Source organism: Octodon degus, unplaced genomic scaffold (assembly GCF_000260255.1).
Source record: "Octodon degus isolate 3935 unplaced genomic scaffold, OctDeg1.0 scaffold00033, whole genome shotgun sequence".
Taxonomy (NCBI): domain Eukaryota; kingdom Metazoa; phylum Chordata; class Mammalia; order Rodentia; family Octodontidae; genus Octodon; species Octodon degus.
Genome location: NW_004524609.1, coordinates 17,973,504 through 17,986,811, shown reverse-complemented (window position 1 = coordinate 17,986,811; position 13,308 = coordinate 17,973,504). Strand labels below are relative to the sequence as shown.

General features: G+C 45.8%; 1 protein-coding gene across 4 annotated transcripts in view; it reads right to left on the bottom strand.

Annotated features, from left to right (window-relative positions):
• The window catches only part of Tnrc6c (trinucleotide repeat containing 6C), a 153,323-nt gene that overhangs the window by 53,025 nt on the left and 86,990 nt on the right, over positions 1–13,308 (bottom strand). For all 4 annotated transcript variants that reach the window (XM_023713929.1, XM_023713931.1, XM_023713930.1 and 1 more), the window contains exon 5: positions 6,788–9,385. In XM_023713929.1, the coding sequence (XP_023569697.1) occupies positions 6,788–9,385 (2,598 nt within the window). The remainder of the gene's footprint in view (positions 1–6,787; positions 9,386–13,308) is intronic.

Here is a 13,308-nt window from a genome sequence, read left to right as displayed (position 1 = left end):
AATGCTTCTATCAGGGTAAACCTTCATGTCTTTTGTCTATTAACAGGGGGATACAGTTGAGCGGTATAGTGAAAGGTCCAGAATTCAATTCCTGCCTCCTGCCCCCAGAACCACTTAAAAGTAGCTGGCCTGAAAGTCACAGCAATCCTCCTGCTTCAGCTTCTGAATGCAGGGATTATAGGCATGCACCACCACACCAAGCTTGGTCCCACTCCCACTTATAAAAGGAGACCTTGCACAAAGACACTCTGTATATGCACACAGGTATGGCCAGCCCACCCCTGTCCTAAGATTCCAGTGCCAGGCACAGGCCTGGTAGCTAGAGCTTTTCCTGAAGGCCTGAGGACCCCAGGAAACACAGCTATGGGACATTTAAGGTGTCAAAGGAGGCCTATGTAATCAGACTGCCTGCCCATCTGTCCATCTATCCATCAAGATAGGGCTTTGCTATGTAGTTCAGGCTAGCCTTGAACTCACTATGTAGTGTAGGCTGGCCTCCTGAGCGCAGGGATTGCAGGTGTGCACTACCACATCCAGAAGACATTTTAAAATGCTGCATCACAAGAGTATTTTCTGTGTGTCTTTACTGTAATGACAATAAACTGTATAATATTTGGTATTACTGGTCTTTTGCAGTACACTATACCATCTCCTAATTTTCAAATTCATTCATTTTTCTTTCTCTGAAACGAAAGCTTTTATTGAGCTTTAAAGAGGCCAACTAGCATGAAAAGGACCAAATCTTGAGATAAATTCTGTAACTATCAACAGGAAGGCTGGATGCAGTTGGAAAAATGATGTCAAATTCATTTTCTTGGGCAATCAATTATCTTCCTGTTTTAATTTTTTAATGTATATCTTAGGATGTATATTTAGAAATGATAGCCACACATTAATTTAAAAAAGGAAGCACAAATTCAAATACACCAAGGAACCAGCAATTCTGTAAATAGGCACAGTGTAAGGATGACACAGCACAAGCCTGATGCCCAGTGGTTACCGCTCAAAAGCCTTGTGCCATGGCAGGCCAGATAGCTCAGCAGATGAAAGCACCTGCTTAGGCAGACACAGGGGCCAAGGTTCGATCCCTGGCATGCCATGCTGGCCCTACCCCCGGGGTGCGCTGAGTCCGATCCTTGTAGTGAGACCCTCCACTAAACACACACACACACACACACACACACAGCCCTGTGGTGGGACTCTCAGGGCTGGGGGAAGTGGCATTTGGAGCACACAGGCCCTCTTTAAGGTACTGAAGACCCCACGTGATTGCTGCCACTGAGAGTTCAACCTATCATTCCTTCCAGGCTGCCAAGAGCCAGAAATATGGGATTTCATATGAAACATTTTCATTAAAAATGCTTATTCATAGAAAAAAGGTGGGCCACATGGCACACAGGTGAGACTAGGCGCACTCAGTAACTATACTGAAGTACAGGTGGATTCAAACAGGATTTCTTTCTTTTGCGGAACCCAGGATTGAACTCAGGCCCTTGTGCTTGCCAGGGAAGTGCTTATTCCACTGAGCCATCTTCCTGGCCCTCAAACAGGATTTCTGATGTGCCAGGCACACTTCAGGGAGGTAAGATGAACTGCCAAGGAATTGAGAGGCCAGGCAGGTGGACTGGGGAGGCTCAGTATGGCAGTGGTGCTCAAATCAATGGAGGGAACAGTTCTTTCTCCCTAGGTGACAACCAACTGGTCACCCAGTGACTTGGTTGCTTACATTTTCTTTCTTTTTTCTAAAAATGTATTTAGGACAGGGTCTTCAGGATCTCACTACACAGATCGGACTTTTAGTGATCCTGTTTTCAGCCTCCCAAGCACTGAGATTACAGGTGTGCCCCACCACGCCCAGCCTCAATTGCCCTCTCAGGGTGCCCTGGGGGCGGGGCTGGCACGGCAAACCCGGATGCCTTACAAACATAGCAGTCCTTCCACCTGACTGTGGAACTTGCTTTCCTTGGCTTGCTCTTCCATCAGCATTGACAACCAATTTTTTTTTTTTTTTTTGAGGGGTGGTAGTGGTACTGAGGATTGAACCCTGGGCCTATTATACTGCAAAATATCCCTAATCTCTTTATTTTGAGACAAGGTCTCACTAAATTCTTGAGTTACCCAGGCTGGGCTCCAATTTTCAATCCTCCTGCCTCAGCCTCCTGGGTGCGGGAATTACAGGTATGCACCTCCACACCTGCCTAGCATCACAACCTGTGCATACTACGTCCATACTTGTACCTCACCTTGTCAGCCTCCCCCCTTCCTGAGTCTCATGCAGCACACAGTCCTCCCTAGTACACACATACTGAATGAGTCAGGGTTTCTCCACCAAGTGCTGTAGTCCCTGGGCCCTGACTGCTCGGCAACCCTTTGGACCCTCGTGAGGAATCTTCCATTCTCTACACGGTTCCCTTTGCTCATCTCTGCTCTGTCCCTCACCACTCTGGGCTGGCACTGGGGTTCTGTACCCATTGGCTCCACCACCTGGCCTGCTGGTGTACCTGCCTCCCCTTCCCTCTGTGCAATGCACAATGAGCTTCCTCTCCTATTGGATGAAGGGATTTTTTTTTTTTTTTTCCCTGGCCTCAGGATTCCTTCAGGGCAGGTCTGGTTTGGTTTGAGGATTTGAGGATCTGGGGATTGAACCACAGCACTGGATGAAGGGATCACCTCCCTTTGCATGTTTCTCGACTTATGTCGCTCTATTGTCTTTTAAATGTGCTCAAAATTCACCATCCTAATTCTTTTTACCATTGGTGTCGGCCCTCTGCTAAAGACAACTCTCCCACAGATGCACCTTCACCTAGCTCTGTGCTGAGATCTGTCTGGTCTTCCATGTCCAATGCAGGCCCCAGAGTGTCTGAGACTCATCTATGGATATGCTGGCAGACGACACCATCTCCTGCACCTCACTCCAGCCCTGGGCGAGCTCCACGTCACTCTTTCCAAGCCCACCCCTATTATTAGAGTACCAATATCCACTCAAAGATGCTATCTGCCCACCTCTTCATTTTCAGCTTTTGTTGACCAGTTTCCCATATTACAGCCAGAATGACTGCTTCTATAAAAAGTCTAAATGTCTAGGGTCTGCTTAAAATTGCCTGCTTTTCCAGAATTCTGGACGTAAGTCTAGATAGTCTGAACGATCTCTGCAGTCCTACCCTCCCCCTCTCTCCAAAGCCTTCCTGTCCTGAGACCCAGCCACTACTTGCTCACCCTGTGCCACCTAAAGGGAGCTGGACTACAGTGGGAGGAGCCTGCGTCACTGCTTCCAGTCGTGCTGCAGAGGAACCTCCTCGGCATACAGGCTCTCTACTCAGGTCTGTTCAGTGATCTCAGGACAGATTTTTAAACTAACATGTCTGCACTGGACAGTCAACTAGCACTTAGCACTCACTCCGTGCCTGCCATAAGCCTTCTGGAATGACATGCCAAAAGTGAAAAGACAAAACAAAAACTGACCATGGGCAGATTCCCTGGCAGGGTGGCTTCTAGATGCACAGGAGGTGTCATAAGATAGACTGGCCACAGAGGAGGCCTTTAACTTTATTCTTGTACTGTTATGGTTTGTGTCTAGTTGTTCCCAACAAAGCCTCATGCAGTCATGGGGTGACTTCTAAGGTTTGTGAGTAACTCGCAATCCACTAGGATTACGGGTGTGAGTGCTGCTGGAATTATGGGTGTGAGTACTGCACCCAGCCTGGGCCGACAGCCTGAAGGCAACATCAAGGAGACAGACTTGCTCTCTGTGGCCATTGTTGCTGCAGCTCCTCCCTTCGCTCTCTGCTGTTTGCTGCCACTATGAAAGCTGCTCTCTGCCATGTGCTGCTCTGCCTTGGACACAGCTGAGTAAGGACTGAAATCTCCAGTAACTGTGAGCTAAATAAACCTTTCCTTCCCTAATTTTGGGTGTCAGGTATTTGTCCAAGCAATAAGAGTAACTGAGACATGTGCTTATAGCATGTTTATAAAATTTAGGAGCAGAATAACACTGGAAGGAATAACTAACACACTGACCACAGATTAAGGTTCGCAAGGGCTCTCTAGAGCCTGGAAGCCCTTATTCTACCAGCCAATCAGGGGTAGGTTCTGCATTTGGAACAAGCAAAATGCTATAGAAGAACCATTGGCAGGAAGAGACAGATGATCATTAACAAAAAAGAAGAAAAAGCCAGGCGCAGTGGTGCACACCTATAATCCCAGCACTCTAGGAGCCTGAGGCAGACAAGAAGATTATGTTTGAGGCCCACCTGGGTTACTAAGCAAGCTTTTTTTTTTTTCGGTGCCAGGGATTGAACTCAGGACCCTGTGCTTGCCAGGCAGGAACTTATTCTACTGAGCTATCTCCCTGGCCTAACAAGTTTCTGTTTGAAAAGGAAAAAATAAAAAGGGCTGGGATTATAGCTCAGTGCAAAGGTCCCAGGTTCAATCCCATGTCATTCGTGTGCATCCCATCATGATGATGATGTAAGAGATTAAGTCCAATTTGAGAACAGTGTGTCATACAGTTTAAAAGGATAAATGAAACTTGGTTTTTTTGTTGTTATTTTAGGGAAGGGTCTACGGAGTGTTCAGGGTCTCACTACTAGATGAGACTTGTAGTGATCCGCCTGTTTACAGCCTCCCAAGAGCTGGGATCACAGGTGCGCGCCACCATGCCCAGGCTCAATTGCTGTCTCAGTGCACCCCGAGGGCGGGGCCGGCATAGCAGGCCCGGGTGAAACTTGTAATGCATTTCTAGGAGTATGATTTTGGGGTAAGGGAGGCTACAGTTTTGCACTGGTAAAGTGCAGTTACAGCAACATCAGTTCTGGGCATAGGGACCCTCACAACAAAAGCTTTCCAGATGCCCATAAAGACCCAAAACCATGACTATGAAGAATGACTGTGGAGAATGGGGAGACAAGAAATGGTCTGAAACTCCGCAGTGTGGGGAAAGAACGAAATCTTGCATTTTACTATTTCAGAAAGTTATTAGTTTAATTACTGCTGCAGGCACTGTGCAAAGAGTTCAACCGTGCCCAGGAAATGACGTGCACGGGAGCAGGCACGGCCAGCGCAGAGGCTTCCAGTCTCTCCTACTGATGCAGGAAGCATCCCGAAAAACACACGAGTGGAGCGCAACCATATGCTCTCCTAGTCCACTCTGTACCTGCCAAGGGCTATGACTTGGTGAGGACAGGCTTGGTCACAGTTCAGAAACTGAGCTTTTAGTTTTCCAGTTACAGAGGGCAACAAGTTTTATCTGTATCCCTCATAGTTAAGGCTCCATTTCCTCTCTTTTATAATGTGAGCTCTCTGTCAGCAGCTTCAATTTAGGGCAGGGTCTACAGGGTGTTCAGGGTCTCACTACAAGTAGATCAGACTGTAATGATCCTCCTGTTTTCAGCCTCCCAAGGGCTGGGATTACAGTTATGCACCACACCAGTCTCAATCGCCATCTCCCCAGGCCCCGGGGGTGAGGCTGGCAGGGCAGGCCCGGGGACTGAACCCCAGCCACTGCACTCTGCCGAAGCAGGAGCACTAGTTCGCAGAGCTATCTGGCTGGCTCTCCTCTGTGAGCAGCTTCTGGTCCAAATCATCTGATTTTCTCTTCTATTTATACCAAGCAGGAATTTACAACACAAGTCTTTGTTTGATTTAGGATTTTTGTTCCACCTGAAATCAAAATGTAACTTTTATAATGCCCTTAAAATTTTATAAAAATTTATCTATCTCAGTGTGAATGGTACATGAGAAATTCTGTGGCACTCTAGAACGACTATGGAATGGACTTCACACCAAGCCAATTAAATTAACTCTCTGGGATTAACATCCTCGCTCCTCCCCTCCAGCCAACAGCAAGGTAAGCCTGAAAAAAGTTAGGGCTGAGAACCACAGTTTACCTGACACAGAACTGAAAAGATTTGTAAATGGACATAAACGAATGCAATGAGTCTCAATATTACCTAAAAGAGACACGTATTTCTTCTTTTTTTCACATGTGATGCTCATGGTGGTGGCACTATCTCTCACAGGGCTGGGTGGATGGCATGGGATGGACTTGGACTGTTTGGACAATACATGGTAGAAAAACGTGGCTGGACTTAATAACGTAGAGTCAACCTGGGTGATGACTGAGATCAACTATATAAAGGTTCAGTAATTGAGCAAAGGCTAAAAAAATTGGGGTCCAAACACATCACAGAATGGTTGGCATCTCTAAATTGATGTTTATAAAGATATGAAGTAGCACTGAAAAACACTGAGAATGAAGCTAAAATAAAAACAATTTAAAAAAAATTTTTTTCCGAGGATCAGGCCCTGGTGCTTACCAGGCAAGCACTTACTCTACTGAGCTATTGCCCCGACTCCTAAAAATTATTTCTTTTTTTTTTTTTTTTTGGTGGAACTGGGGATTGAACTCAGGCCCCTGTGCTTGCCAGACAAGTGCTTATTCCACTAAGCCATCTCCCCAGGCCCCCTAAAAATTATTTCTATAAAAAGATGTAAACTACCCAACGACTGACAAGGAACCCAGACAAATGGAGTACAGCATAAAGACAACTTCAAAATTATCCTCTAGTAAAGTGAAAAAACAAAACAAAAAACCCCCCCAAAACTCCCAGCTTCCCACCCACCTTGGATAGCAAACAACTAGAGGCTCCTGCTTTATTTATTCTTTTTAGATATTTAAATATGACACTGTAAAGCTAAACAAAGCTTATGTTAGCACATGCAAAACCATGATGTGTATGTATTGAGAATAACTTTTTACTCATAAAGTAGCGTAAGACACCTTCCATACCTGGCCCCAGCAAAGGTGACCGATTCAGCTGAGTGCTGGCCTGGTGCGGAGGCGGCGTCTCGCCATGGTGCGTGGTGTTGGTCGTGGTGGGGGTGGTGGTGGTGGTGTTGGTCGTGGTACTGCTCTGCATGACTGGGTTGTTTCTGTCCCACATGTTTACAGTTTTATTGTTGTAGTTGCTTGGGTCCCCCCAAGCTGAGGTACCATCATCGATTTCCATTTTGCGTCGGATAGACGGTGGAGAGGGTTCTTCCCAGCCAGTGGCCTCACTGCTGTCCTTCTGCTTGACTGGTACTGGCCCCCCAATCCACCCTGTCCCTGTCTGTTTAACAGAAGCAGCTCCTCCCCAGTTACTCACATTGTTGTCTTGGGGTTTGTTGGCCCAGTTCTGTTGGGAACCAGGTTTCAGAGATTCCCCCCAGTTTGTACCTGGATTCACTTTTGTATTTGTGCCATTGCCCCAGCCACTGGTCCCAGATCGTGTGGCATCATTCCAACCAGACCCTGATCTAGTGCTGTCAGCATCCCATCCAGATCCATTTTTTTTCCCATCTCCCAGGTGTCCCAGGACAGATGATGAATCTGCCCAGTCCCCTGCTCCTGTATTCCAGGATGGGTTTGATCTTTGTCCCTCTCCCCAGTTTTGGGATTTGGGCTTCTGAGGCTCACCCCAGGTGGGCGATTTGTCCTCCTGACTTACAGTCCCACTCCAAGAATGGCCACTCTTGGCAGCAGCAGCATTAGTAACAGCAGTAGAGCTTATCGAGTCCCCCCAAACCCCTGGGCCACTTGGTGCTTTGCTGTTGTTGTCTCCCCAACCTGTGTTTGCTGGCACGGCGGCAGGTGGTGAGCTGACCCACCCCGATACTGAAGAGGTATTTGTACTGTTCATGATGGACCCATCATTCTTCCCCCCTGAGTTTGAAGGCTGAGTAGCTGCACACCCCCAGGCCTCTGTCCCATTGTCATTTTTCCTTTCAGACCTAGGGGATTCTTCAAATTCCCAGGCAGTGTTTTGCTTTACAGGTGTCTGTCCCCAACCAGTATTAGACAGAACTCTGGGGTCCAGATCATTCCTTGGCAGCTGGATGTGCCCTTGGTCTATAACCCCTTTATCTCGCCTTCGGCCCTCTCCTGCGCCCTCCCTCCCGGTGCTTCCTTCATTGTGATTGCCAGACCCATCGCTACTTCCTTCACTCGCAGCTCCAGAAGACGCAGCTTTGGCCCAAGAGTTCATGTGTTCACTGCCAGGCTGCAAGGCAGAAGTCTGGCTGGCAACACTGGGACTATCCCACCCTGATGATCCTTTCCCATTGATGTCACTACTGGAATGCTGGTTTGGGGGCTTTCCCCACTCCCCATTCATACCATTAGAGGAACTTCGGCTGGGGTGGCCCCAAGCTCCCGAATGGATATTACCAACACCACTGTTGCCACTGCCTCTGCCCCAGGTGAGCATCCCAGGACCAGCTGGAGGCCCAGAGTCCCAGGCACTCCCTCCATTCCCCTCCTTTTGCACAGCACTGCTGGATCCATTTTGTTTAGCACTTAATGCTGAGTTCACAGTGTCTCCATTCCCCTGACTGAACCCAGAACTGCTATTTCCTGTGGCAGAGTTACTGGGGGACAGTCCCCACACAGAATTGCTTATTCCTTCACCACCACCCCCACTGCCTTGAGAAACTGATGATCCATTAGCACCAGGAAGGCCTTGCAGGTGGGGTGAGATGATGGCCCCCATACCAACAGCCATGCCCCAGTTTGGCAGTCCATTTGTCTGCATTGCATTGATAGGGTTTGGTGAAGAGTTCATGGGGTTAGTGTTATTTGGTCCATCAGTGTTAAGGTTCTGAGGTTGTATGCTGAAAGACACATTCTGAGAAGTGGACGTTTGTGGTTCTGTGCTCTCTTGTGGCAGCAAGTTTCCCCAAGCACCCAGAGTGCCTGCTGGGTTCCCGTTCTGGCTGCCCATATTCTGTCCAATGGCACTGACTGGACTGCAAATACTGGAAGGGTTGCCTGTTGCCACAGTTCCTTCATGTCCAAGTACAGGCCAGGCAGCTGGGTTGGCATTAGGATTAAGGTTAAGATTAATGCCGGCATTGGAGTTGGAAGCACCCCAGCAATTCTGACTTCTTCCATCTCCAATCATGTTGTCCATTTTTCCATCCCCACCACTGACAGAGCAGTGAGCCAGGCCCGAGCCTGAGCCTGTGGCTACCCCCCACACTCTGGCTGCGCTTCCATTCCCGTTCACTCCCCCTGTCCCAAGGGCACTCTGATTAGAAGGGCTTTGGACGAGTGCGCCGTTGGTGCCATTATTGCCATTTGTCTTCTTGGTATGTCCTGTGAAGCTGCTCTGGGCACTGCCTGTAGCCATGCTACTGTTCTCAGAGCCACAGGTAGAGGCAGAGTCAGTGTCTGGAGGACATTCTGAGGCAGATTCAGTCTCTACTCCTGTGATGGAAGGCCACGCCTCCTGGTCAGTCCTGTCTATTATCACTTCATCCCAATTGCAGTTGGCTTCACTCTTGTAAGGGGGCTGCTGTCCCCAGTGGGGATTTTCATAATGATCTGCCAGTCCACTGTGCCCAAGATCTGAAAAAAGTGAAACAAAATTCAAAATTAGACCTTCCTCCCTCTTGTTAATGAGTCAACTAGTCCTTGGGAGATCTCTTTATTTCAAGTTTTCAATTCTGAATGACAAATGCTAAAAAATAAAGAAAAAGGTTGTGTTTTGAGTAGTTCCCATTTTAAAGAAATGTTTTTAAGTGATAATAATTCTCACCACCACAATTAACACAATAACCACCCTTTGAGCAGAGGCTCACAAGCATCTCAAGGGATACATAGTATAGAAGATTGCTAAACTCAAAAGTAGAATGTTATGGTTTAGATAGAACACATTCCTCCCAAAAACTTGTGTTCAGAGGATGGGCTTTTTGGGCTCATGGGGACTCTTCATTAGTAGATTAATCTAATACTGAGGCTATAATTTGATGGCATTATTTGGAAGATGATGAAAATAGGACTTGGGGCTTTGTTGAAGGTATGATCATGGGTGCGCAACCTTGGGGACTATGGCGGCCATGCAGTAACTGCTTACCTCTGCCATGTGCCATGGCTTTGCTGTCTTGCCACTAGCCATGGACTGAAATTATGAGCCAAAATAAACCTTTGCTCCTTTAAGTGGTTTTCCTCAGGTGTTTGGTCACAGAGGTGGAGAACTAGCAAATGGCAGCTGTGGAATTTATGGTTATGCAACTCCTATAAATATGTAGATATAAAAAAATGACAACAGAGACATAAGTTCATGTGAACCTTTAAGTATGGCTTGGCATTTTCTTCAAAGCTTCTAATCTGAGCTATTCTACAAGGGCCAAAGATAGCTCTTTCAGTAGGAGAACTCTGTAAAGGCACTGCAGAGTCATGTAACAACCAATATGGGCATGTGAGGGAGGGTGAAAGAAGACAGTAGAGGTTGTTACCTTTTGTTATCAAAGATACTAAGTGTTACAAATGTTTAATTACATTACTTTAACTGATTTTGTCACAATTTGGGTTATCACTGTTCCTTGTGTATTACTTCAAAATTCTTAGCCTTACAGCTTGTTTCCTGGATGTCTAGGGAGCCTTTCTTTACTCCTTTCCTATTTCCTTCTAGCGTTGCGCTTCCAAGAATAACTTTATATACTACCTTCCTATAGGACAAAGGTAATTTCACTCTCATGTTCCTTTTAAATACCCACCATTTTGTAACTACCTATGATCTCCTATAATTTCTTATCTATTTCCAATATTGGAGTGAAACCTATATTCCAATAAATTTTTCAGTAGACTTTATTCAAAGTATGCACCATTCAAAAATGAAGATCTCAGGGCCAGTCAGATAGCTCAGCAGACTAAAGCACCTGCTTAGGCAGAGCGCAGCAGCCAGGGTTGGACCCCCAGATGCCAGGCCGGCCCTGCACCTGGAGCACGCTGAGACTGAATGAGACGGCATGACGATGCGCACCTCTAGTCCCAGCACTTGGGAGGCTGAAAACAGGAGAATCACTACAAGTCCAATCTACGTAGTGAGACCCTGTAGATCCTGTGCTAGATACATTTAAAAAAAAAAAAAAAAAGAAGAAGATCTTAACTGTAACCTCAATCATTAATCAGGAGTATTGCAAGTTTGAGGCCAGCCTGGGCTATAAAGTAAGCTCAAGGCCAGGCTGAACTGCATAGTGAGACCCTCCCTCACAAAGACCCCTCCCCCCAAAATTATTTAAGCTAAATATACAACAGAATCACTCAATTTACAAATCCTTGGTGGAGTTTCTTTCAGTAATTATGATAAAGTATAAAAGATAGGTTCCTTAGGCTAGGTGTAATCCCAGCACTCTGGAGGCTGAGGCAGGAGGATCACTGCAAGTTGGAGACCAGCCTGGGCTACAAAGTAAGCTCAAGGCCAGCTTGAACTGCACAGTGACACCCTGTCTCCAAAAGATTTAAAACAAACAAAAAAACCCAGTTTTTTTCTAGAATCTTTTAATCATGTTCTCTCTCTCTCTCTCTCTTTTTTTTTTTCCGGTACTGGGGATTGAACTCAGGACCCTGTACTTGTCAGGCAAGCATGTATTCTACTGAGCTATCTCCCCAGCCCAATCATGTTCTTTTTGAATTTAATAAGAATCTTATTTGTGGACAGTTAAAAGAGTTAAAACATGGGCTTATCAAAGAAGTTTTTCAATGTCTCATGGAGCTAAAGGAAAAACAAGGCAGTATGTAAAGTTTCACAATACTAGAAAGAACATAGTAAAACTAATACCAACCTCACAAAAGAGATTTCTGAGGCCTCATTTAAAAGTAACACAATAAATTTGTAACTACACAATAGATGATTCCACAGTAGAAAGGTAATTCTAGGTGAAAACTGCAAAGTGTACACGAAGACAGGCAATAGGAAATTTTAAGTGTCTAATCCACTAGGAAACAATCTGGGTTTTAATTGCTGGATATTAATTAGGCGTTGGCTTTGCAACTCTGGTTTATGACAACTGCCCTTCTTTGATCTTAAAAACTAGTGCATACCACAGTGAACTGACCTAGAAATGAGCCAGCCATTATTTAACACAGAAAATAAGACCAAGCTAAGAGATTACAGCTATTATCAGCAAATTCTGGCACAGTTCATCCTCTCATCTGCTGCTGAGGATCTGTGTTGAGTTGCTAGAGGAGGAATGCTTGTCCTCCAAGTGGAAGCGACATAGTCATGTCACAGGCTGGCAGAGAGAGGGAGCCCTAGCTAAGGAGAGATGCTGGACAACTCACTGGCCGCACGGAAAAAAAGCGAAGGCGGTTCCCTTGTCTCACATCACACACAGAAGTACACAAGGTGAAATATCAGTGACCTCTGGCAGCAGATCTCCTTTCAGCAGAGAAAAATGCTCAAGCTGTTAAAAATCTGATTACGTTGATTATATTAATTTTAAAAATATTTATTTTATTTTTTTGAAATATATTTTATTTATTTATGTGTGTGTGTGTGTGTGTGTGTGTGTGTGTGGCCAGCTCAGCCCACCAGGGTGCGGGGTTGGCATGTGGTGCTGGGGGATTGAACCCGGGTCCCTGCGCTCTGCTAAGCTTGTTCTAAGTAGGTGCTTTAGACCACTGAGCCATCTCACCAGCCCATTAAAAAAAAATATTTATGATAAAAGACATCACTCACTGGACACTAAAAAGCCACAGGCAAAGAGTACCACATAAAAGGTGAAGAACGCTTATGGATCAAAAAGAGAAAGACAGAAAATCCAACCAAATAATGAGGGACAAAGAGAAAGCTCTAGAAAAGAAAAGCCTTCAAGAGTCACTAACAGCTGCAACAATGAACAGCCTTATTAGCAATCAGGAAGCCAGTTTGGAGCAATGAGGTACACAACCAGGTAGGGAAGCACACATGTAACCTAAGAACTGTGGGGGCTGCAACAGTGACAACTCTGAAGCTCACTACACAGATCAGACTTGCAGTGATCTTCCTGTTTTCAGCCTCCCAAGCACTGGGATTACAGGCACACGTCACCACACCCAGTCTCAATGGTGGTCTCAGGGTACCCCAGGGTCAGGGCCAGCAGGGCATGCTGGGGATGGAACCCTGGTCCCTGAGCCTGCCTAAGCAGGTGCTTCAGTCCGCTGAGCTACCTGGCTGGCCCAAAAAGGTAAAGAATTAAATGATATAAATCACATAACATGATGACATTAACAGAGTCTCAAAGGTGCCTAAGCCAACAGTCTTAGCAGGAATGTAAGCAAAAAACCATAAATGTTACTAGAAAAATATAACTTTGAGACAGCACAGATTTCGTGTGACTGAATATCAATCTGATCACTGAACTATAAATCTAATTTCTTTCTTTTTTCTTTGAATCTCTTTAATTTTTTTTCCATAATTTTACTGAGAAACAAATAGCAATGAGACAGTTTCAAATCAAATTGGTAGGACAGTTTCAATAATTAACACATTGCATATTCTCTTCCTA